The sequence below is a fragment of the Cnephaeus nilssonii genome, assembly GCF_951640355.1.
Source record: "Cnephaeus nilssonii genome assembly, chromosome: 7".
Classification (NCBI taxonomy): Eukaryota; Metazoa; Chordata; class Mammalia; order Chiroptera; family Vespertilionidae; genus Cnephaeus; species Cnephaeus nilssonii.
The window spans coordinates 97941815-97968856 of NC_137078.1; the positions used below are offsets into that span (position 1 = coordinate 97941815).

The 27042-nt window shown below is 39.4% G+C and overlaps 1 protein-coding gene across 3 annotated transcripts in view; it reads right to left on the reverse strand.

Annotated features, from left to right (window-relative positions):
• The window catches only part of KIF1B (kinesin family member 1B), a 138546-nt gene that overhangs the window by 40619 nt on the left and 70885 nt on the right, over window positions 1–27042 (reverse strand). For 2 of the 3 annotated variants that reach the window (XM_079777209.1, XM_079777211.1), the window contains 9 exons: window positions 24259–24338; window positions 23658–23764; window positions 22799–22882; window positions 22132–22312; window positions 21930–22002; window positions 4402–4495; window positions 3333–3481; window positions 1592–1770; window positions 792–929 (listed from right to left, as the gene is read on the reverse strand). In XM_079777209.1, coding sequence (XP_079633335.1) covers window positions 792–929; window positions 1592–1770; window positions 3333–3481; window positions 4402–4495; window positions 21930–22002; window positions 22132–22312; window positions 22799–22882; window positions 23658–23764; window positions 24259–24338 — 1085 coding nt within the window. Of the gene's footprint in view, window positions 1–791; window positions 930–1591; window positions 1771–3332; window positions 3482–4401; window positions 4496–12450; window positions 16471–21929; window positions 22003–22131; window positions 22313–22798; window positions 22883–23657; window positions 23765–24258; window positions 24339–27042 lie in introns of those variants that run through there. The other variant, XM_079777210.1, reaches the window with a different exon arrangement.

Below are 27042 nucleotides of genomic sequence, written 5' to 3' on the forward strand. Positions count from 1 at the left end.
GTGCCTTGCATGGGTAAATGTTTGGCCAATTCATCTCTTTAAAAACAGTCCACTATCAGAGTGGAGTGGAAAAGACTTCATCTTTTTCAAAATACGATGGCTGCAGCTCTTCCTTTTCATCCAGGTCCTTTAAAACTGTCAGAAAGGTTTTGCAATCGAAAACAATTTAAATTCTGAAATCATTAAGTTCAAAACTTCTATTTCTCTGCTTTTTAAATTCTAAACCTCGAAGAACTTGACTCATTATGGACTCACAGGGCACTATTTGTTTTCATTAAATGTTGAAAGTATGTATATGATAAAGAGGCTCAAGGGGACTACTAAGATGTGCAACCAATTCACCCTTGGCAAAGACTACAGGGAGATGAATTGCTTTTTTTAAAAAAGTGAGGACATTTCAGATCATGGAGAGGGTGCAGTATGTTAATTTGTCAGTCACATTACAATATTAAACTGTGGGATACAGATACAGGTTGTCTTTTTCTTTTAAATCTATCTTGTTCAACTATAAGTCATTTTGTGAATGAGTTGAGAGTCTAGGAAGACTGTCAATTACTTGGTTTGAAAGTCTGAGACTTAAACAAATATACATGTTGAGGGAAAAAACCTGAAGGGAAATATACCAAGTGACACATACACAGAGTGGCTGTGTATGAGTGGATCAATTCTAAATGGGGCTGTTTTATACTCTTTTGCTTTTAACTTTCTGTAAAACATGCTGAAGTTTTATACAATTAAAATAAAACCATTCATAACTTAAAAGGAAGACATCAAGTAAAATTATCACATACCTTCCTACTAGTTTGAACCAATGGAACCGATCATAAAATGGATCACTGCCCGTCATAGTGGTTTCGCTTTCGTCTTGGGCACTGGAGGCCATCTCACCTGCCCTGTCATACATCTCCCGCATCAAGTCCAGCCTCTGCCTATGTAGTAAACATAAAGTGCACCGGGTGAATATCACAAGATGGCATTAAATAGTTTCACTTTGGAAGTATGTTCCATGCAAAAATTTTTTAAAACTCTCCCACTATTTAATGATATTAAACAAAATGAAAGGCCAAAAGTACAGAAACCAAAACAGTAACCAAAGTGACTGAGTCTAGAGATAAGCCATCAAAAATCAAGAATGGCCACCTAACCTCCACCGAGTCATAGGAGAAATGTTTTTCAATGCTGTATGACATCTCAAATACACTGAAATGGTAAAAAATACCTCATCATACTAAATGCAGAGGAAGCTATATTATAACTTTCCTGTTTATTACTGGTCATCCTGAGTTCCAGGACAGAGAAGATGAATACTTACTAGATCCAAGACATAAATAGGTACCATAAAATATAAGAGGGCCTATGGAGTATGCATTTAAATCCCATCTACAAATGACAAAGGTGTTTGCTGAGTGGGATTCATACCCTTAGAAGAAAATGGAAGAAGAAGAGTAGTATCACTGGCCAGTGACAGCATTTAGAGGCACAAAAAAGGAAGCAATAGCAACATCTCAGAGAGGAGAGTCTGAAGGAGCCCACTGAGCCCATTACTATTTCCTAAATAAAACAACTAGCTTTATGAATAACGTTTTCATACTTGAGTTTCTCCAACGACCAATAATGTGTCGCTCCATTCTTCAGATCCTGGACTTCTACTGCCACCACGGTACGAGGGAAAGGCCGGTCTTCATGAGTTTTTTCCATATCAGTGGGAAGTAATTCCGGAGGTAAAGGGGAGTACAATGTGTCAGTCAGCAGCACGAACTGAAACTGCACCTAAATGGAACAAACAACAGCCTTTGTTTTTAGCATGCAAGAGTCAGAGATGAGGTGAATAATCATGCCCAATGGAAAAGAAGTCAAACACATATCGCCGGCCAGCGTGGCTCAGTGTTAAGCATTGACCCATGAACCAGTAGGCCACAGTTAGATTCCTGCTCAGGGCACATGCCCAGGTTTCAGGCTCGATTCCTAGGAGGGGGTGTGCGGGAGGCAGCTGATAGATGTTTCTCTCTCATCATTGATGTTTCTATCTCTCTCTCCTTCCCTCTCTCTGAAATCAATTTAAAAAACATATAAATAAAAAACAACAACATAGTATGTACTAAACAAATAGCTTGTGATCAACTGAAAAAAAAAATACACACACAAAAAAACACAAAAACTGGCCACTTATAAACTCATCATAGACAATAATCCTAATGTCAAATTAAGCTATTTTAAGATTTTCTTTTCTCTTTTGGCAGTGTTTTGCACAAACTAAATTTGCAATATGTAATTTGGTTGACTGAATAAAGACTTCTGTAGAACTTATACAAAAGACCTAAGAATGCATCTCTATCTAGTCTCTCACTAATGGTAGGTCGAGAGGCACATGTCACAGTTTTCAATTTTAAATTCAGAGGATTACAACTATGACTCTTAAAAGTGTTTACTACATGGTTAGTGCTTTGCATGCACCATGTCTTTATCCTCACTCCCATCTTATTTTCACCAATAAATATTCAATTAAATGCTAACGTGCAGCAGTAAGAAAAGAAAGACATAGCCCCTGCCTTCCTTTAGTTTACTTGAAGGAAGGAGTAATTAGTAAGTAATTACAAAATGAGATGGGTGGCTGAGATTATGAATGAAGACTCCTTGTTCCCTTCTTTCAAACTAGAATATAGCCTCAGGAGACGATATGAAATTTGCCCAGAGACTGCCTGTGCTCTTACCTACTACACAATATTGCCCCTCCCCACCCTGCTCCCCGGTAATCTTAGCAATCAGGACACTGCTAGAGAGTGGGTCATACACTTTCCCACCCTCACAAAATCCCTGGGTGGCAGGCATTGTTGCCAAGCTCATTTTGTAGCTGAGGGAATGGAGGACAGGGCTGTTAGTGTCCACACAACCAGGAGAGCTGGGACTGGAACCTAGCTGTCTGGGTGCAGAACACATGCGCTTGTCCATTCCACAAAACTGCCTCTGAGGCCCTAGAATAGGAGGGGGCTCATGGGACTTAGGTGCAGACTTAATGGTAAAAACTAAAAGAAAATTGAAGATTTCAGAAACCCAGGAGAAGCATATTTCTACTAACATGCTTCTTTAGCTCTTGTCAGGAATACAGTCTCCTTATTTATAAAATACAGTAAGCTAGAGAACATGTTGTTTTTAAAATTTCATGTAATAATATAATTAGTACCTATTATGTTCCGGGCACATATATTAAATAACGTCATATATAAATCTGTTTCAAAGCCAAAAGCAACTGAGTTCACCCAGAGAAAGGCTATTTCAAAATGAGCACCATGAACGCCACAGGCTCAGTGTTGGCTGCCTCACTCCCTCCGTACCTTCTTCTTCAGTTCCACACTGATGGCATTGGCCTCCTTCAGGTAAACAGCATTGCCCCAGAGTAAGTCCCTTAAAGAAGTAAACTGGTGAGATTTCCACTTCCGGAAGGCCCACTGGGCCAGCTCAAATTCATGTTGTGTCCAAGGAACTGAAAGAGCAAATGCAGGGTATTTAAGGTGACCTCATAACCATGTAGAAACTATATCCTCTTCTACTCGTCACTTTGATCAAGGACGGTATTTTCCAGCTTTTCTCCTGCCAGCTGCTTTTGTTTTCTTACTTTTGGTAAAGCTTACTAGATTCTGTTGATATTATGACAGCAGTATATACATTTCAGAAAACTTCTAAAAATCCTACTGTTTATTTTAAAACAATATATCTCTAATGTGTGGATTATAATATAAAAAAAAACCTAGGATATTGTACAATGTCATATACATCTATTGTTCTTTCTGGTACAAGGGGAAACAGTCTTATATTTTACCTAGATATTTAAAAATAAAGAATTTAGCACATAAATTAAGAGTTGCTTCAAAGTTCATTTGGAACCTGAAATTACTGAGGCTGAGTAGAGAAGTGAAATGTGACAAAAGTTTATACTGTAATATAAGGCTAATAAATTCTGGAAGAATTAAGAGAGGTACATTTAGTGTACATTGATATGTTCCTAAGTCCTCAATGGAAAATCCCTGACATAAATCATAAACCAGGAAATAGAACAGAACATATTAACAAAGATTAAGCTCTGTGTGTATCTGCAATATATATGAACTTCACATGTACAGTAATATTGGACAGTAGAAGTACACTGCCCCAGATGTTTCTATGAAGACTACTCAGAAATCTTGTGTTCTGAGGATCACAGTCCCACTCTCATCTCATAGACTACAGCTTGGATTCTCAGCATTGAGCATCTTTAAAAAATCATCTTCAAATTGGCACAGTGAAATGTTAATAAATGGTAGGGTCAACTATGGTCCAACCCAGCTTTGATCACAGGTAAAGGACTAATTTGATAATATAGATCCAAAAGATATACACAGGAAAGTGTCAGTCTCTAGATTTCACCTTCTTCTTCCTCTTCTTCCTCTTCAGTTGTTTCTGCAGCCAGGGATCGAGTCTCAACCTGCTTCTGCAAGGCCTGCAATTTACTCTCATAGTCCTGAAGGAAGAGAAAGGAGACAACATGTAGGAGAGAGGAGATAAGTGGGAAGGAAAAGGGAAGGAACATTGGGAAAAGTAGAGATAGCAAAAGAAAAAAGAAAGAGAGAGAGAAGATAGAGGCAGAAAACAATGATAAAAAAGACAGACATACAGGTAAATACTTAGAAGGAAAAACCCACAAAGCACACAACATAGTTTGTAATGGGTAAATGCTACAAAAAGAAAAATTTAACTGCAGTTTCTCTTTCCTCAGACTCACGAGTTCTTTCTTTAAAAAAAAAAATCCTCACCGAGGATATGTTTTTATTGATTTTGAGAGAGTGAGGGAGAAACATCGATGTGAGAGAAAAACATTGATTGGCTGCCTCTCATACTCGTCCCGACTGGGGAACTGACCCACACCTTTCGGTGTACAGGAAGATGCTACACCAACTGAGCCACCCAGCCAGGGCTCAAGAGTTCTTTATTTGGGGTTGTGATAGAGAAAGGAGGGATTCTGAGGGGGAAAATGCATATGCCCCTTAAATGTTAAAATACATTTTAAGTAGTACCTTTACATATCAAGCAATTCCGGAGAAAAACAATACTGAAAAAGATTAAATTCACCAGTATCAGCAACAATTCCAATTATCTAGCTGTTCAAATGAGAAAAAATTAGACTCTGAACTCCTTTCCCTGTGGATGAAATATTACTAACTTTGCAGCTAGAGGATGAGTTTAGCCTTCAGGGAACCTAAAGATCACAGTGCTATTAGGATTAAAATAATCTATTGATTGCATTTAGTTAGTCAATAAAGATGCTTTATTTTTAAATATACTATTATAATACAAAATGTATTGTTATAATACAAATCAGATTTGTCCTTCGTTTCTCCATCTACTCCATGCATTCTCAATAAGAGTATCACCCCGAAGTAAGCAAAAAATTGTTCTTGAGGGATAAAAAAATGTACTCTGCTTATATACACAAACAGGCATGCCATATGTAAACAGATATACCATATATCTGAGGTATCAAAATTACATGGTGGGGAGAGATTGGGAGAAAATGTCTAAAAACGTTCCTTGTAGTATTAGTGGAAAAACGCTGGCATTTAAAAAATAAAACAAGTAAGGTTAAGAAAAGAGACCTCGGCATAGTAAAATACCAAACCATAGCATGAGCTCAGCATTTCCTGCTTCCTTGGGAGGGACCTTAGTAGAAGCTGTCATGGGACAGAGGGTTTAGGCCTGACTAAGTCCTGTTTCAAACAGAGCTCGCCAAGTCACAGCCCAAATACTCCATGCGTTATAAAGGACCACTGAAAGCCTGGCTAGCAAACCCAGCACAAAAGGAGCTCCCAAAGGCAATGCTAGGGAGGGTGCAAATATTCTCAAGGCTCCAGTCATTTATCCTTTAGTCTCACAAAGGAAGCTTTCTCTCTCTAGTGGAGCTGGCAGTGACCAAAAGCCAGCAACACAGCTTTGTCAGATATCTAAACACACTTAAAAAACATTCAACTAGCAGGTAAAAGGCTTAGGTTCTGCCCCTGGCACCTGCGTACTAGTCTGATAATTCTGGGAAAGTTAAATCCTCTCCAAACCTCACTTTCGTCATCTTTAAAATGAAGATTTTAATATTTGACCTGCCTAGCACACAGGACTGAGGATTTTTTAATTTTTTACTTCCCCCCATTATCTTATTGTCATAAATAAAATACATAAAATTTACCATCTTAACCATTTTTTTTTTTTTTGGTTAATCCTCACCTGAGGATATTTTCTACACTGATTTTAGAGTAGAAAGGAGGGAGGGAGGAATAGAGAGAGAAATATCGATGTGAGAGAGACACATTAATTGGTTGCCTCCCTGACCGGGTACAAGGAGCAAACCTGCAACCCAGGTACATCCCCTTGACCAGGAATCAAACTTGAGACCCTCTGGTGCTTGGGCCGATGCTCTAACCACTTAGCAACACCAGCCAGGAGCATCTTTACCATTTTTTAAAAATACATTTTTATTGATTTCAGAGAGGAAGAGAGAGATAGAAACATCAATGCTGAGAATCATTGATCGGCTGCCTCCTGCATGCCCCACACTGGGGATGGAGCCCACAACCCAGGCATGTGCCCCTGACTGGAATCGAACGTGGGACCCTTGAGTCCGCAGGCCGACACTCTATTCACTGAGCCAAACCGGCCAGGGCATCTTAACCATTTTTAAATATACAGTTCAGTGGTATGAAAGACACTAATATTATGAAGTCCTATGAAGATGGTACTATTGTTATCCTCACGTTAAAGAAGAAAAAGACTTAAAGAAATTACTGGTAAGTACCTTTCCAAAGATCAGAGTTAGCAAACAGTGGAAATGGGACACTCTTTTAACCACCATCTATCCACCCAGTTAGCAAGCAAATACCTTTTCATCCCTTCTGTGTGTCAGATGCTAGGAATACAGTGGCGAGGGAGAGAGAGTAAACAGACACAGTTTGCTATTATTTTAGCACAGCGAAGTACTATGAAGAAAGGTAGGTGTGAGGGGTTAATACGGAGAAGAGAGGAATGGGAGAAGACTTTCAGATTAGGTGGTCAGGGAAGGTCTCTGTGTAGAGATAACATTTCATCAGAGACCTAAGCCAGCATGCTGAGATCTTGAGGGGTGGGTGTAATTCCAATAAAGTAAAACTGACAGGAAGGACAATGGTCCTGAGATGGAAAGCAGCCTGGTGTGTGTGGAGTGGGAGAGTGGGAGGGTCGGAGATGGAGCTGAGAGGTGGTCAGGTAGGGAATGGGGTATGGACGACTGTGGTAAGGACTCCGGATTTTATTCTAAGGGAAGCCTTTGGGTGGCTCAGGGTTGTGATCTCATATGTTTTAAAAACACCACGCTCCATGGGGAACAGCCTGGGGGCTTGGAAGCCAGGAGGAGTCGTGAGGCTCTCAGTGATGTTGAGGAAGATGGCGGTGGCCTGGTCCAGGGTCTCAGCAGCAAAGTTGTAAAAAGAGAATGGAACTGGGATATGTTCTATAGGCAGAGGCAATGCGACCGCCTGATGATGTGATCATGGGTGTGATAAGAAAGGAGAAACTGAGGATGACTCTTGCATTTTTGGCCTGAGCTAGTTGCTCCGGCTTAGACAGTTTAAATGTGAGGTGCCAGTTAGCTGTACGGATGTCAGGTCATAGCTGTGCCCGTGTCTACAGGTCAGGGCAGAGGTCTAGGCTGGAGAGGACATTTGGGAGTCAGCAGAGGGAAGCAAGACAGTGGCCTGCAGACTGCCTGCCTGAGATCGTACCTGAGTCCCCACTCAGGAGTATGTGACTGTGGGAAAGTAGGTAAGATGGGATGCCAATATCTACTTGACAGAGAGGACACTCTGAGGATGCAATGACCTAATGCACATACAAGGTTTTCTGGCTCATGAGTTACTATCTTCACCCTCACCGATGAGAACACGGAAGGACAAGCCCCAGAAATGGGAGAACGGGCAGATACAGAAATAGCCAACGGAAGGCCACAGAAAGCGTGAAGGAGCAGCCAGAGGGGCCAGAGGAAAAGGAGAAGCCAAGTGAACAAAGTGTCCCCAGAAGTGATGAGGACTGACACCCCGGAGTTGTCCCTGTATCTTTGGGCCCTGATGAGAGTGGTAAGGTGGGAACAAGAGTCTGACTACAGTGAGTTCAAGCAAGAATGGGGAGAGGACACGAAAAGAAACAATGGGAGGTGGGCAGGTGGAAATTAAGTACGAAGACTCTCAAGGAGAATTCCTATGGAAAGAAACAGAAACAGAGTGACAGCTCATAGGAAACTGGTGAAATGAAACCATGCTTGTATGTGACAGGAATGATTCAGAAGGGGAGAAACTGATGTTGTCGAGGAGAAGGTAACGGTACAGTAAGTCCTTGAGAAGGTAACTGATGGTAGGTAGGTACAAGGGCAGGGCTAAGATAGGAGCAAGGCTAAGTATGGGGATGGATGCATGGGGGACGAGAAGTGGGAAGAAAAGGAAGTTTCCTTCTGATTACTTCTTTTTCTCAGTGAAATGAAACAAAAGGTCATCAGCTGGGAGCAAGGAAAGGCCACCTTGCATTCCCTGAAGCGCCCGGTTGTAAACTTTGAGAGCAGCCTGTATTCTACCCCGTCATTTGGCACAACTGTACTGTAGAACTCTTGGGGTGGCTGTCTAATGGCTGTCTCCCCCACAATTCTGTGCATTTACCAAGGTCAGGGATCTGTCACTTACCACTGAATCACCTGCATCTGGCACACAGCTGTCTCCTAGCTCAGATGCACTGTCATATATTGATCTTCTAGTGAGTAGTTCTCAAAAGTGATTATGTTCTAGATTAGGGGTGGGCAAACTATGGCCAGGGCCAAACCCAGCCCACTGCCTGCTTTTGTAAACAGTTTTATGGGAACACAGTCATGTCCATTCTTTTGCATGTTGTCGATGGCTGCTTTTCTGCATAGTTGCAAAAAAAAAAAAAAAAGTGCCCACAAAACCTAAACTATTTACCATCTGGCCCTTCAAAAGCTTGCAAACTCCCGTTCTAGACTAATGATTCCCAAAGGTGAGTGCTGATCCAGCAGAATCCATCTGGGAACTACAGAAATGCAAATGATCAGGCCCTGGGGCACACCTCCCAAACCAGGAAGGGGTGGGCCCAGCAATTGTCTGCTTTACTTTCCAACCATGATCCAAGCAAGAGCCTTCATCACTTTGTGGGCTGTTATACACAGGGTTTACCTGACTACAAGCTGATCTGTTGACTCTTCCTGAAAATAATCTATCGGAGCCTCTCCTTTCTCCCTGCCTTTGTTGGGAAAGTACAGTTTCGCACTTAGTTCATACTGCAACTTCCCAACTGGAGCGATGGGCTCTAAACTTACCTCCTTCCAACAAATCCTCCAACCCAAACTTTGGTTATTTCTAAATGAATCTAACAATGGAATCTCCCTGTTACACCCATTTGGTAGCTTCCCAACACACTTAAGATAAAATCCCAACTCCTGGTTGTGAGCATGTGGCCTGTGACTGGTGAACCTTTTCAGATAAAATATGTCTAAAAGCTTATAGAATAAGTGGGAAAGGAAGATGCATGCTGAAAAGAGAAAACAGAATGCCCCAAAGGAGCTTAGCAGACTTAAAAGTATTCTTGTTTGTTTTTAAGTATTCTTAAAGTAGATACCAATGTTTGTTTGTTTTTTAAGATTTTTTAATTGATTTTTTTTTTAAGAGAGAAGGAGGAGGAGGGTGAGAGAGAGAAACAAACATTGATGTGAGAGCTGTACATCGATCGGCTGCCTTTCACTCACCCCCTACTACCTACGGATAAAGCCTGCAACGTGGGCATGTGCCCTGACCAGGAACCGAACCAACCACCTCTTGGTGCAGGGGATGATGCACAACCAACTGAGCCATGCCAGCCAGAGCGACACTGATGTTTCCATGAGAGATGTTCAAGAGATAGCAACTGTGGTAGTCCCCAAACATTTTCAAGAGAAAACCTAGTGTGTGGTGAGATGAAAAAGATGACATGAACATGGAGTCTGATATTAAGAACAGAAAGAATTTTCTAGGCCAGCATGGACAGTACCCCAAATAGATGAACCAGAGGCAAAGAAAAACGCTGAAGGCAAATCGAGAGAAAGGAAAGGGGGAAAGCAAAGCAAAAGCAGTGAAGGCAGTTAAGGATTTGGCCTGGTACACTATTTAAACCTTGAAAATGCCACCTGGGACAGATATTTGATTAGAATGTATATACTGATTTCAGCTTCCAGCAAATGAAAATTTTGTTTCCATGTTTTAACTGGTCATTTTTCTTCAATTCAAACCCAGTATAACTCCTCAAACTTGTTTTGTGAACTTGAATAAACTATTTTCTTTCATGAATTAAAGCTATATGATATTTTAATTGGATGCTGTTTGGTAGGCAGGAGTTACCAGACATCAAAATTCTATCAAGTATTAATGTGGTTGTTTTCGGTATTATTAAAAATAAATGATATTATACTAACTCAGATTTAAAGACACTGAGTGTAATTTTAAAATATAATATCAGTGGATCTTATAAGAAGTGCTTGTTTGGAGTTTTGATTTTGTATAATTCATAATAAAAGTTATTTTGTTTTTTAAAAATCCCAACTCTTTAGCATGCCAGGATCCAGCCCTGTCCACCCAACTGCCCTCATCTCTCACCGTAACTCCCCAGCACAGCTTCCTCGCCCCTCTCCCTGCCATTCTTCACTTGGATAAATTCCCAGTTGTACTTTGGCACTCAGCTCTTGGCTCAGGGCTTACTCCTTCAAAAACCACTTCCCATTCTCCCCATTCTCACTCTGTGCACACAACTATCACTGTGCAGATCACACTGCTTTGGAATCCTCTGTGTCGCCCTAGCAGTGGTTGATCTTGGCAACTTTTCCGCCAGTTTCTCCAATTGCAGAAAAATACAAAGTACCTGAAGGGAAAGTATATGCGGCCTGCAGCCAATCAATCCAAGCATAACATTCTCTCAGGTTTCTCATTAAAAACACCTCATGATACAATGTAGGATTGTGTTTTTCAATATAAAAATGTCATGTTAAATTTTCAATAAGACTGATGGTCCACTCCAGAAAAATCTTCTACTCTGTCCTGTTTCACCTCTAGCAAAGCACCAATACTCTGGGTGGAGAAAAGCAGTGGTTAAAGGAAAAAAAGAAGAACTAAACAGTTACTCAACAGCTTTTTAGAAATGTAGTTCCTATCCATTTGAAAGGAAGTATACGTCTTCATTTTTAAAAACTTCAAATCAAGATTAATAATAAAAAAACCCTGAATACATAGTTTAAGGTAAACTCAAAGAAATCTGAAAGTGGTACTTGCTGTCCCCTCGTTCATCTTATACTAGGAAAGTTTTAAAATAAAATGTAGCATAAAGTAGAGATTAAAGTTCCCATTTAAGATACAATTTTAATAAACAGAAAAGGTAACAAGAGCAAAAGCTTAAGCTAAACAAGTTCATGTACAAATTTGAGAAGAAGAAAAAAAGACTTGGTTTGCAACCACCTTCAAAAGCAAAAGCAATAAATAAAAGTCAAGATCAGGTCTATTAGCATCACCCTGTCTCACTTTTCCCTCCTCCCACATCAGTGAGAAATCACACTTTTAAAAGAAGATTTCAGCTTTTATTGAATGAGGACTTTATTTTTTTTGGATATTACAAACTCTCCTTTTCTGATAAGGTAGATCTTACACTCAAAGACAATCTTCAACAATTAAAAAAAAAATTAAAGGAGAAATCCATTGTTCATGAACAAGAAGATTTTACAGTAATGATGGCAGGAAACCAATACATTTCACAACCTAGTGGTTCAAACTAAGTATCTAGAGCAGATTATAGAATCTGAAAGATGACATGAACTGGACAATTATGAAAACTCCTCCGAGTGCAGAACCGGGCTCTGACAGTACAGAACAAATGCCTGCTTTGCATTGTGCCTCAGAGGGCATTTTCATTAGGTTCACCCGGACATGGCAGCTTCCCCTCCTCCCAGTCTTTTGTACAAATCATTAAGGCAAGTCTACAAAGGACCAGTAAGGCACAGGGGTACAGCAGCTGACCGGAGGAAATCTATGTAACTTCCTGTAGTCTAGTATCTAGTAGCCTATAATGCAGACACTGGTGTAGCAAACGGTATTTTATTTTGTGTTTTTTTTCAGCATCAACCTGCACCCAAAGCACAAGAGGTCATTTCAAGTCACTTCAGTGGAATAAGCAATACTTCATTGCATTTCTAGTAAAAGAAACAATTCAAAGCACTACAAAGAATTAGAAGCAAATATAAAAGAAAAGTCCTCTAGTTTAGACTTATAAGCAGAATGTCTTTGACTCTCCAAGGAACACCATTTGGCTTGTGAAATTATACCAATTAATCTCCTCTATATTTCCATTACTGCAGATCATTATATAATTTCAATAGCAAAATGCTTTTTTTTCACTTCACTATAATAGCTAGGAATACTTCATAATAACGATTTAATGATGACCATTTCTCCTTGATTTTGTTGTATTTAAGCTTAGAGAGAGAGAGACTGTCAAATTAAAAAACAAACGGCAATACAGGCTATAGCAAAAGCTCACAGAAGCATGGCACTAGTTACTTACTTAGTAAAAAAGAGTCAATGAAATAATTTTAAAGACAAAAATTATTTCCTAAGACAACATGTGCTCTCAAATGCATGAATTCAGGGACATATGTGGCAGCCAGTCGAACCTTGGTTCATTTCTTCCTGGTCATCTGAAATTAAGGGCTCCTTTTGATATCTAAACATCTCAGCAAGATGAGGGCACCTGGACCAGCAGATGAAGCACAAACCTGGTTCTTTAGAATACCAGTTTCGGTTCAGTGCTTATCACAACCCACATCTACAAATGAAAATATTATGCTACTTTTCATTCTACAGTGTCACCTGGTCACCAGTAGAAACACACTCCCATTGTTCAGTGGGAAAGAGAGGCACTGGCCCATACTGAGATGAAAAGGCCACCATAAAAATGAACATATAATTTCATGCAATGGACCTGTCGTTATGTTATCTCAAGTTAGGGAAATACGAGCCCACTTTAGCTCTAGAGGCGAAAGGTGAGTAATTATCATTATTACTAATATTAGAAAATGAATTTTTTGCAAGAAATGACTAGTTCACGAATCTATGTCTAAGAAGAATAAAGAAGGACAAAACTGGGTTTGAAGTGACTGATCTGAAGTAGCCTACTGAGTTCATTCACATCACATGATACAGGAGATCGTCATCTCAATTAGTCAACCATTACAAAAATCATTCACCCATGCCTAATCTACCATGAAACCCCAACTGAAGACTAGGACTCTTCTAGCTACAAAAGCAAAAATAGCTCCCCAAAATTAATTGGAAGCAACTTTCTGTGCATTAAGAAAGCATTTTCTTAGAAGCAAAGAAAAAATACTATGATTAAAAATAATATGTTCTAATAAAGCATAGTGCCCACACACAAAGGAAAAAAAAAACTATATAATCACAATCTTTAAGGCTTCCTTGAATGTTAATTACTATCTTGGCTGCAATTTTCACACCATCTGGAAGACAAGTGTTTGATAGATGACTTAGTGTGACTTGGGAGTCTTCAACAACATGAAGTTAGGCAATTGCAGACGTCGCTGGCTCTTCACACTGCCTCTTAAGAAAGTTTCTAAGAAGTTCAAGAGATGTAGAAAACTATTCTTTTCTTCCCATTAAAATCCATCCTTTTTAGTGGATTCTCCAGTGAGGCAAACTGAGACCACAACACAGTAAATGAGGTATTGATACAATAAATGTTCAAAAGGACTTCTCTCTGCTTGCTTGAGTGTCTGTGAGCATTACTACTGGTAATCAAAGAATAGTTCATTATACATTATCTCCTTTATTCTAAACCCAACCAGTTAGCCTATTTCATTATTTCATCATCTACTGTAAATACGCAGCACACAGCCATACGCTGTATGGAGCCTTCTCCCCGTGTCCCACCTCTCTCCTCTCTCCACCCAATAATCTCCCTATAAACATATGTATACTGCTCAGAGTATACAAGTATTTTGCTGGTATTTCTGTTGGCATGATTTTGGTGAATAGTTCACTGTGTGTGAGAGAGAAATGCTAAGTTAGATTTCAAAATGCAAACCACAAACAGAAATCCAGAAATGGTGCCAATTTAAAGATTTCAGTATTTTGACAAATTTCATACATATACTGATAGTAAAAAAACAAACAAACAAACAAAAACCCTACTGAATCAGTTCTATGCAACAGGTAGAAGAATAAGATGGCCAAGTTCTGTGAAGATGCAAAGCTATGTACTATAAAATATATCTGGAGACATTTAGTTTTGGCTTATGAAAAGTCCAATTATATTTTTTAAAAGGAACACATATGGATGAGAAATCCAAAGTTGTGTCCACATAGTTGCATGTTATTATTTTTAAACTAATGTTCTAGCATTTATGGGGAAATAATAGACATTTAATTCTACATAACAAATTCCCCCAACTGAAGACTAGGACTCTTCTAGCTACAAAAGCAAAAAAAGTTGAATGTTTGCATAAACCAAGAGGCAGGTCTTTCTGGTTATCAGATCAATTTATAGGCATTATAAAAACATAATACACTTACACCAAAAGACCAGTTTATGTAAGTATATTATCTAGGCACCAAGAAAAGAGGAAAGTCTCAGGAACAAAAGGGAGGTCTCAGTGTTTTGTCCAAAATTCCAGAAACTGCCCATTATGGTATACAAACAAAAGGGAGGTCGTGAAACATTTACCAGTGTTTTATGTTTTGACAATATTAAAATCAGTTATTATCTGTAGGAACACAACATTCGGATAATAATGTAAATTGTAGGAACTTGAGGCCAAGGCTAGAACCAACTCAAATCGGGCTACCATCGCCTGTTTCCTCCACCAGGATTTCAAGTTTGTCCAGTAATTTATACTGCGGTTTCTCGACCAGCTTTGAGATTGGGTGCTGAGAACTGTCGCCTCATTCGTGGAGGTGTTACAAACTGGCTACAGTGGTTGGGTTTATCAGTCTGCCTCTGATAAGAATTGGCTGCACTGCCCTCTAACTGACCTCCAGTGTTATAATTACAGTAAGAATGACGGTGTTGATGCATATGACGCTTCGCCTGGAAAGTCTGCAGATCAGCAGTGGGGTGACCAGTGGGATGACCAGTGTGGGAGTTTAATGATTCTGAGGAGGCAGATGCCTGGCAGCGCATGCTTTTCGGTTGGCCATTATTGAGAGAATTGCTTCTCCAGCGTAACTGAGGTGGCTGTTGTTGACTATTAATATGCTGCTTGCTAACTTGGATGTGATCCTGACTTCGCATGCCCTGAGAGCCCCATGGTAGCTGGGGATCCTTAGAAGCTGCTCTACCACCCTTTTCTTGGCTCTCATCCTTGTTTCCTTTCCTTCCATCTTCATCTTTCGGAATTCTAAGCTCTATAACCTCATCTTCTGTTATAATGATATGTGTCCCAGGACTCCAAGAGTTTCTGTGTTTAGGGTTGCTCTTAAAGGGGAACCGGGGCTTCCGATTCTCAGGAGGGATGAACCTATGAGGTACGTTCTGCCGACGAAGCTGCTTTGTTATCTCCTGCTGTTGCAGGTTCTTAAACCGGATTTGCTCTTGTCTCATCCAACGCAGACGTCCACGTCTGAAAGCTGGATCCCCGTTCATCAGCTGGGAAACACGTTCTTCTTTACCAAGTTCTCCACTGTCTCCTTTACTGACATCATTTTCAGAGTTGCCACTGACACCAGCACCAGGAGGTTCCTTTGCTTTGTGGTTTCCTTGGGTTTTCTGTTCCTGAGATCCAATCAGTGGCAAGACTTTTTCCATTTTGAGCATTTTATTTCTTAAGATTTTTATCTCCTCATCTTTCATGTTATTTTGCTTTTTGACTTCTTGCAAAATGTCTTCCAGCTTGTCTATATGAACCTTGAGATCATCTACATCAGTTCCGCCTTTACCACTGGCCATCATCATGTCTTCGATCTTCTCATCCCCTACACCAACAGTGTCCCAGACATCCCTGGCCACTGCCCTCCAGGAGTCCCGCTCATTAGGGTCTTTCTTCCCATACATGGCACAAAGCTCTTTCATCTTAACAATGGCCAAGGCCTCAATCTCCTGCCGACTGTGCCTAAAATCGTTGAGAGCAACCTCATAGCAAATCTCTTTTACAGCCTGAATTTTAAGATCTGAGATGGTGACCCATTTGGAATCTTTACTCAGGCGCCTTCTTTGGGGTATCTGATACATTTTAATAGGTTCTCGTTTCTTCCCACTGCTAGGGAGGCCACATTTTTTAACAATGGTTTGCAACTTGCTGGGAGGTAGCTTTTCTCTCAGAGAAGTAATCAGTTTCCAGCTCTCTTCACAGGACCTCTTGTCAGAATCATCCCCGCTATCAGAATCCGCGTCCTTTGGAAAACAAAATCAAACAATGGCCCCAAAATAATCAAAATTAAAATGTAAAAAATGAAAATCAAATCGAAGAAAAAGCAAGCAAAAAAGCCTTAACCAAATATAAAAACAAAACAAACCCCTAAAAAACAAAAACCTTAAATGATGTGCAAGTCTATTAAGACATATGCATATGTAGATTGTTATTAATATAAAGATTAGTTGATTTGTTTAGTAACACTAATCCAAATTTTCACTTTCTGGCATACGTGATGAAATATAGCAAGCAAATTTCTTAGGGAGACGGACACCGTGAGTGAGACTCTCACTCTAAGGTCATATGAAGTTATTAAGAAAATGGTATAAAATAACATCTCCACCATCTCAAGAATATGAAGTAAAACCTACACCCCATTCATGCTAACACCCATGCAGCCACTTCCCCACATTTGCCTTGGTTATTGCTGTTGCTTCTTCCAGAAACTCTTTCCCCATGAGTGAGCACAGATGCCATACAAGATGTGACGAGCAGGCAGATTAACAAAGGTTAGTAAAGGCTGTAGGATGCCACGTTCTGTTTAGCTTTACTAAAAAGAGCAGCCCTAGAAAAAAGTTAGAAGATGAGAAAGTAGAAAAAGAAGCAAACAGGGATGATGTTAAAAATGCTAAGAATCTATTAGCAGACCATGTGAGTTCTCATCAACCAAATTGTTTTTCTAGAAGACAAGAGGGTTTTGAAACTAGTCTTTCCGTGAGCATATGTTGGATTTGCTATTTTCTTGTGTCATGTCAAATTGATCCATTTCACTTATACAATTAGAGGTGTTATCCAGAAAGCAAGAAAGCATAAGAGGGTCCTTATAATGGGTCTGTTATTTTGTCTTCCACACTTGAATCAATAAATACCTCACCTTCAAAATTTTAAGAAACAAACTTCTAGAACATAAATTAAATCAGGCAAATAAACTTTTATTAACATCTTAAGATTCTCCAAGTAATATTTTTAATAAATACAACTTAGAGATGTTTTCTGTGAAAACCCATGGCATTTCTAGCCATTTGAGAAATATCACTTTAAGTGACAATTCTTCCTTATCCTATCTAATAATAGAGTAACATGTAAATTACCATCACTCCGCTACGCCCACAATTGGGCGGTGGGAGGCTGGGGGGCGGGACTCAGGGTGGCCTATCCGACCATTGAGAGGCACAGATCTGCTGCCACTGAGGGGGGCTACCCTGCTGTTGAGAGGCGCAGGGGGCGGGACTCCTGCCCCCTGTGCCTCTCAACGGCCAGATCCGCGGCCGCTGAGGGGGCCTGCCGCGGACACCCAGCTGCGCCTCTCAACAGCAGGGTAGCCAGGTGTCCGCGGCAGCCCCCCTCAGCGGCCGCGGACCATCAAAAGTGGGGGAGCTGGGTGCCTGTCTGCTCCGGCACCAGCGGACAGGCACCCAGCTCCACCACGAAAAGCGAAAACGTGTAGGGGACCCTACATGTGCATGATTCAATCATGCACTGGGCCTCTAGTCAACATATAAAACACGAAGCTTTTACTGTTTATGTGAAATGGATCCACTTTAAAATGTTTTCTCTAACTTTCTTTCTGGCTATCTTTGCACCACTGATTCTTTTTCAAAACATTTTACTTAGACCTAAAACTGCAGCCTGATATGGGATAATAACCGTCTAGACAATAACCAATTATTCTTAACTAACACAAGCAAATCTTCTAAATGAAAGCAATGTTGGATTTACAATTCCCTATGATGAACAGGATTAAGAAAGAATTTCTATTCAGGAAATAAAAAGTTCCTGAGAAAAGACACTACTCACTGAATAGTTCAAGCTAGCCGAGTAAATGAAAATATTCTTACTTACTAGTCTCCTTTACCTGTCTATAACTACCAAAATTATCTCTAGTAAAGGTTTTCAAAAATCAAAATTGACAAATAATATCTTGCTTTCTATACCAAAATTTCCATGTATAGTTACTTTTTAGGGACAAAAAGTAACCTTTAACAGTGACAATAATTTGGCCCCTGAATTTGGAGTTGTTTCGACTGATTTATATTGGTCTATAAATGGGTACTAAACCAACATCTAACCCCCACCTACTTTGGCAACAAAAAGCAGATAAAGTTAAATTTATAGATTCTAGACTATTTATTTTTCATTTTTAGTTTAAAAAACCAGAATGGCTAATCTTAAGTGATAAAAGATGATATTAATATTAGAGAAAAAGTATGTCTGCCTCATAAAAAGGATTTCTTGCAAATATGTAGAAACGGAGTTTTACAAAACAAACTCTCTGATTCTTCCCACAGAATTGACAACTATCACTTTTTTCCTGACTCCTTTTCTTTTTAAAATTGCTTAAGAATTAAGTGAATACTACCTAATTTAGGAAATAAATCATTGCTTTAGTAACCTGATTGAAAGATAAAACTCCAAAATAAAACATAAATAAATTAGAAAGTCTACATATCCAAAAGAACTCATATTAAATCAAGTGGCTATAATTTCTTTTTAAAATATGGTCATATTGACTCTGTAGACTATGTTCGCCATATGGCTCAAATATACCCCCTAACATACTGACCATGATACTAGAAAGTCTGTATGCAAAATTTATATGCCAAGATGTAAATTCTATCTCATGTCAGGGAAAAAAAGATATTTAGATTCATTTATTAGAAGATTGGAAAAACTACGCAGGTTTGGCCAATTCACATGTCACTAAAGATCCTTCTGTTTTCCTTAAATACCAAATGTAAAGTAGGCCTCCTGAAAAGACTGCAAGAAGCTTATACAAATAGAAGAGAGAAGATACCCAAAACACATGTGTAGAAAAGCAAGCATGAAAAGGACCAGGTGTACAACAGGGCACTAACTACAAGAGAATATAACAGTGTGACGCACCGTATGGGGAACTATGGTAACAGAAAACTCCATTTTTTAATGCTGTTGTTATGCAAAAATGATGACATATAACAAATATTAAAGATATTTACTGAAAAAATAAGTTTTTTGTATCCTCTCGATGTTTATATCATTCAAAATATATCTGTTGGTTGACCAATATAGGAATCATAAAAATAAATTTCCCATTCAGCACTGTTACTACCAGATACTCTTCAGGCTAAAGCATTAGAAATCAATTCCTCCTGAAGACAAGACATGGAAATGGAATAGAGAGTTGGACTTGTGGGAGGAAAGCAGCTCCTTGCTTTGAGGACCTGCTCTTGAAATCCTAGCTTGCTTTGAGGTACACAGATCAAATGACAACCAGACCTGACTACGTGCAGAGTAAGTGTGCCCCCTGGAAACTAAGCATGTCGTAGAGACATTTACTTCATCTTTGTGAATGCACCTCTACTTCAGAGCACAGAATGAGCAGCAGCTCTTGGTTACAGAGAACACCAGCCATCATTCTTTCCCACCTGGTTACTCATCAGTTGGTCCCAGGACAAGGAGAATGGGCATCCCCGGGGAGCAGGTTACAAGTGCAGAATCTCAGGTCGCACCCAGACCTGCTCAATCAGCATCTGCTTTTTAACAAGACTCCTAGGTAGCTGATAAGTACTGCTTTGCTGAACAGAACAGGGAAGTAAGTCAGAAGACCCAAGTTTAAGCCTCAAACCCCTGACTTAATAGGTTTTAAGAGTGGGCAAGACAGTATTGTTTAGCCTTGGTTTCCTCAACTGGAGGTAATATTACCTATGTATATACAAATCTACTAAAGAGAGTTGTTTCAGAAATAAAAAAAAAAAAGTGATGGATGTGAAAGCTCTCTGTAAATTATAAAGCACTATACAATTAATTATAAGGCACTATCTATAATAATAAACACAGCTTAATTATACCTGTCCTCGTTTGATCTCTCACAGACCATCAGAGGCATGTTATTAGATTATACTACATTATTAAGATAAAAGGCTACTTTATGTGTTGTAAACCTTTCAAGCCCTTAATCACATTGTACCTAAATCTTTCCATTTTTACTAGAAACTAAATGCTACCTAGGCCTCCTAAATAGACTCTCTATATGTAACACTGCTATTATCTTGCCTCAGACACTTGATTTATTCTTACAATCCATTATGAGGGGGGCTTTATTATAACTTCCAAGCTAACAAATGAACTGGTTAACTACTGCCAAGCCTCCGAACTGAGTTGCCCTGGAAAAGGCTGCTTTTGCTCGAATCCTTGGCTTTTCTGGCCCATTTAGCAGTAGCCTCTCTTCTCCAAAGCAGAGCATGGCTATAAGGCTGTAGTTTATATGCAGTGTTTTACATGCTGTAATTCATGCTAACCTTATATTAACAGACGTTCAAGAATCTTAAAAACTGGAAAATTCCTAAATTGCACCCATAGTACCCAAAGGTTTATATGCCTTTTCCTCACATATTAAGTGAATGCCAAGAAGTTTCTTATAACAAGGGCTTTATTAACCAAAACTGGATGGCTTTAAAAATGAAAATCTAGTCCTGGCCAATGTGGCTCAGATGGTTGGGCGTTGTTCCGTGCACCAAAAGGTTGCTGGTTCGGTTCTCGGTCAGGGCACATGCCAGGTTGTGGGCTCGATCCCCAGTAGGGGGCATGCAGGAGGCTCTCCATGTTTTGCTGTCACATCAGTGTTTCTCTCTCTCCCTTTTCCTTCCTCTCTCTCTAAAAATCAATACAAAGATATTTTTTTAAATTTCGAATGAAAATCTAACTAATGAATTAACTTATTTATTCATAAGATTCAGTTTCTACCAAACTTGGAAAATCAATTAACAGCATAAAGGGCTAAAGCCATTAGCATTATAAGGTGCAACCTTAAATCAACTTTTCAGCTGCTCACCCAGAGAAACCAGGCTTTCCTCTCCTATCTGGGTGGGCTGTACAGCCCCTGCTTCCACTGTCATCCCACATGCCACGGGGACCCTAATTGAGGATGCAGACTCCATGCAGGGGAACAGAAAAGGATTAACACATGCAACTGTGCAGCAACACTTTTAGACACAGTTTAACTAAAAAAAAAAAAAAAAAAAAAAAAAAAAAGTCTGCCCAGCACGAGAACAACCCCCAGGTCAGCCCAAGAGCAGAGAATTAGTACTATCAGGTGATCAGAAACAAAACCAAGGCAAACGCCCATCAAATTCAATATGTAGAGTAATTATCACTCAAAGAACCACCACTGATGCATACTCAAAAACCACTATCAAGAGGCAAAAGCTACCGAAAAGCTCCCACTATAGCACTTGGTGTTGACAGAAGACTTGATAAAAGGCACAAAACAGTACCTTTATGAACAGTTTTTTAGCCTAAGCCAGGAGCTGTAAGTTCGTTCTCCATTCAGGAAGTAAGAGAACAGTGTGTGCTATCAGTGAGAGATGGATAAGCCATGTGGGCGAGTGCTCATCTGTGGGGCAGGGAAGGTGTGAGAGCAAGCTGCCCTTCTCCTAACAGAGGATTCAGGATGAATTCCTACCAGTCTCTGCTGTTCCAAGAGAAGATCTGCTTCTTCCTTCTCCTTTTTGTATAGGATTTCCATTTCCTGTAACCTAGAAGAAAAAGAAAACCAAGAGGGGAAAAGAATAGATGGTGAAATCACTGAGCTGTTTTATAAATACTACTAATCTATGTTTAAAAGAAGTGACAGTCATTTGGGCCACATCACATTTGTACATTACCTTTTCTCCATCTCCTGTTTCATATCAATTCCTTGTTTTTCCAGAAGCTCTCTCTGGGCAAATGTCCAATCTACAGGCTCAGAGGGGGTCTCAGCAGAAGGAGTCTTTTCCCGCTCAGCCCGTGCTTGCTCAGGGTGGTTAAAACGAAACACATGGTTTTTACCCATGATGATACGGTTTCCTATCACAAAACAAAACAAAGTTAAGAAACCACTTTTTAAATGTATAATATCTAGGTTAATAACCTCACTCTCCTTAATGCAAAAAGACAGCTTTTGAGATTTTACAAGAACATAAATCCTAATGCTATCACTTCAGCCTTTAAACAAAAATTCAGAATTTAAAGAGTTGCACCCTGGCTGGTGAGCTCAGTGGTTGGAGCATCGGCCCATGCACCTAAGGGTCACGGGTTCCATTCCCAGTCAAGGGCAGGTTCCTGGGTTGTGGGTTTGATCCCTAGCTCCAATACAGGCCCTTGCAGGAAGCAACCAATTGATGTGTTTCTCTCACATCGATGTTTCTCTCTCCCCCACCCTCCCTTCCATTCTCTCTGAAAATCAATGGAAAAATATATTCTTGGGTGAGAATTAAAAAAAAAAAAATTATAGAGTTGCTCACACAAGCCATGTGATCTTTGCTAAAGACTTCAAACCTGTCCCACTCTCACCTGAGCGCAGCTGAACAGGCTGGGCCACCCTCTTGCCATTTACGTAGGTTTCTGAGCGTTCACAAGGCTCCAGAGTCACGATAACTAAGAGGAATGCAAATTAATGTTAGCATCACAAACCACTGGAATAAAAATAATGGAAAGTAGATGACTATGAGGATTTAGGTAACTAGAATAGATTCCTGTAACCGACCAAGTGGCTGAGCATCAGATAATAGCTTATTTTAGGGTGCCATAACCAGGGCTGTGGCTAAGATAGAAACATTTAAAGTGACAAATCTCAGAAGATATAAAATCTGTTTTGGTGATATCTGATAGTTCAATCTATAAAACTGTAAATCATCAGAAATCTTAAGTATGAAATATAGATCATAAAAGGAAACTTAAAATCAAAAGCTAATATTTTGATTAAAGAAGGAATGAATTATATAGCACAAAAATATGGTTAGATTGCTGTTGCTTTGTTAATGACCTGTACAAAATACAAGACTGACTTCTTTCTTTTTAGATAAAATTCTACTGGATTAAGGCTAGAGGTCCTTCCAATCTACTACTACCCAGAATATTTGTTCCCTTCTTACTTGCCTATCAAATAATTAACATTCAAGACCAAGCCTAATTGCCTATGCCCTGCTTAGCTCTTGGCAGTAACAAAGGGCTCCTTTTGTCCAAGCTATTTTCATGCAAAGTAGCTCTGTCCGTCCCTACATTTACACGCAGCCCAGGTTTCTCCATTTTCAAATATTGGATTGTATAAGGAAGTATCACTGAGAGAGACAGGGAATACCAAGTCTTGTGCTTGGATTTCCCATAATGTAGAAAGGAAAGTTGTTGGGAAAGCTAAGCCAAGGACTCTCACCATCCCCGCTGTTGTTTCTCTCGCTCCGGAAGATACAATGCTCTTCTTTAATGTGAGCCCCACTCAGCACGATGTCCTGGCGCCGCTCAGCATCTGCTTGGCCAACCCTGAACACAAGGGAAAGTGTTTCCCAGGGAAATTCAGACACAAAGAGCACTACAAACAATAAACCGCTTTCTCCCATAGAATATTCTTTGGTACATACAAAAAAGGTACCACTTTTTTTTATCAGAGGCTTTCAACTGCAAATTCTATTTTCAAATATGGTCAACTTCCCTACATCAGAGTAAGAAACCAAGGAACAATGATTTACCAATGTATTTCACACAGCATTATACAAAGACATGAGTGAACTAATCTACCTAATGAATTTATGTAAGATGTAAGGAGGAAAATTTTTACTTAGGGTCTTTTAGGGAAAAACTACATGTTAACTGGTTCAGCTGGCTAAGACACATAATTTGGGAAGAGTAGAGAGGATAGTTTGTAACTATTTCAGATGGGAAAATCAGCAAATCATTACAACAAATTTTCAACAACTTCCTTTTATTCAATCTAAGAGAAAAGAAAACATTAAAGTGACCAAAAGAAACAAACCTACCTTGTAATTCCATCTTTGATGTAATAAAGCAGGCATTCCGACATCAGTGGGTCCTCATTGAGGTTAACAAGATGTGGGGTCTGAAAAAGGTTACAGATAAGCTGGAGCAAGCGCCCTGAGAGAGCTGTGACAACAGGAGGCTGAGGGTTTCCTGGGTTACCCACAGGCGCTGGGAAAGAGACTGCCTTCCTTCCAAGTTGCAATTCCATCGCACATAGAAAATACTCTCTATTTCCTAATACTCCAGGCTTCCCAAACTGCGCTAGTACACTCTCTAAGAACATGAGTTCTGAGATAAAGAACAAGATCCAGTTCTTGATAAGGTCAAAACATTCAGAACACAAAAGAAAAATCAGGACAGGCTGATTCTCTGGATGGGTAATCATAATTTTGTAAACACTTGGACAAAAATCTTGAAGGGTAGCAGAATATGCCACCCCAAAACATGCCACTTTAACATATTATTTTGAGCTGTGGGCACTTGAAAAGCAGCCAATGCAGGGAGAGGCTTTCTCTGACCTCCCACATCTGTCTCAACACAGATCCTCCTAACGGAGCTCCATTGTCATAAATCCTCCAGGAGTTTCATTAAAGGGAAGGTGGACTCTTACCACAGGAGAGGAAGCCAGAAATCAACACCACACCCAGATAGACTGTCATACACTGTCTAACACACATCCCATCAACTCTTCTAAGGATCCTAAAAACCATTTCCTCTCCCCCAGAGGTTTATCTTCCCTACTAATATCTACTAGTACGTCTGAACTCTAAGCCACATCAGGAGTTAGTCATTTTCCCCTGGGTATCTCCCATGTATACATAAGGTAGACATGTTAATAAACTTCTATTTGTTTTTCTCTTGTTAATCTATTTGTCTTTTATTACAGGGCTTTCAGCCAAGAACTCAGAAGGGTAGAGGGGAAATTATTTTTCCTCCCCTACAATTCCAATAAATATTTAATTTTTCATTTGCTTTATAAAAATGTCCCCCACCACCAATCTGTTCTCTGTATTGATAAGTTTAGTGTGTGTTTTGTTCAAATTCCACATATAAGTAAGATCATATGGTATAAAAAAGTCCCCACATTCCCATCATCTCCCTCTGTAATTTTTATCAGTTCTTCCATGGTCTGTTATTATCTTTAGTTTATTAATTAGTCTGTACTTTAAAGAAGAAATTAAAATTACTGACATTCAAGTAATACACAAATCATGTAAAAATTCTCATCTAACTCTAATATTTCTAAAATCTTTTAAAAACCAACCTTCTTTGGTGAAAATACCCCACTGGAATCCAAAAATAAGTCACAAGGTGTTGGGGTCAAAATCTACTCAAGATAGTGTCAGCAAATGTGGAAAAATGAAAGAAGCGTCAGATGAGAGGGTTAAGAAAGGAACTGGAAAAGATGATTAAAAATAAATTAGAAAAACCTCTACATCTTCTCAGCTAGATCTGCCTCTGCAGTTTGAAAGCTTGCTGGTTTGAGAGAGTCAAAGGCCTCTTTGGGCAGTACTCTTTTTTTTAAAAAAAATATATTTTATTGATTTTTTACAGAGAGGAAGAGAGAGGGATAGAGAGTTAGAAACATCGATGAGAGAGAAACATCGATCAGCTGCCTCCTGCACACCCCCTACTGGGGATGTGCCTGCAACCAAGGTACATGCCCCTGACCGGAACCGAACCCGGGACCCCCCGAGTTGGCAGGCCGACGCTCTATCCACTGAGCCAAACCGGTTTCGGCTGGGCAGTATTCTTTAGGGCCCATCATGACACTGGTCTAAGAAAAAAGGAATCTCTAAAACAGGTTTTATTTTTTTTCTTTTCTTGCCTTAAAGGAATTTCCTCCCAGTTTTACTGAGGTATGACTGACAGATAATAATTATATTTATTTAGTTGAATATGATTTTTAAAAGGTGTACAATGTGTTAATTTTATAAATGCACACATTGTGCAATGATTACCACAATCATGTTAACACATCAGAAACAGGTTCTAACACTGAATTTGGATATGGACAGTGTCCTGAGGAAGTCCAGAAAGTTAAAGCAGGATGGGTAAAATTAAAGTAAGAAAAAGGTTTCAAAACAGAGCTGCCAGTTTGGAATTCTATGCTGTTTATATCACAAAACTTACTCAAGTTATTTATGATTTGTGTTAAATACCATATTTTTACAAGATGTTATATAATCACAGTTCTTAACATTAAAAGATATTATAAAATATCCTTAAATATATACAGGTGTTGTGTGTATAAAGATATAGATATATGCAAAGGCACACTCTAAATTCTAGCAAACCTATAACTGCTAAACTCTTTATAATCATAAGTAACATATCTGAGTAAATAATGTCTTACTGAAGGAAAACCTGTAAGCTGAAAATCACTGACCTTAGGCAATACAAACATATACAATGTTTTTACTACTGCTCCAGTTTTACAATATATATCTAAAATTTCTTTTTTTTAAAAAAATTTATTTTTATATATTTTATTGATTTTATTACAGAGAGGAAGAGAGAGGGATAGAGAGTTAGAAACATCGATGATAGAGAAACATCGATCAGCTGCCTCCTGCACACCCCCTACTGGGGATGTGCCCGCAACCAAGGTACATGCCCTTGACCGGAATCGAACCTGGGACCTTTCAGTCCGCAGGCCGACGCTCTATCCACTGAGCCAAACCGGTTTTGGCGATATCTAAAATTTCTTTAAATCAATCTTCTTTGTTGAAAAGAACACACTGAAATTTATTTTAAAAAGTTATGTGAAAAACTTAACCAAC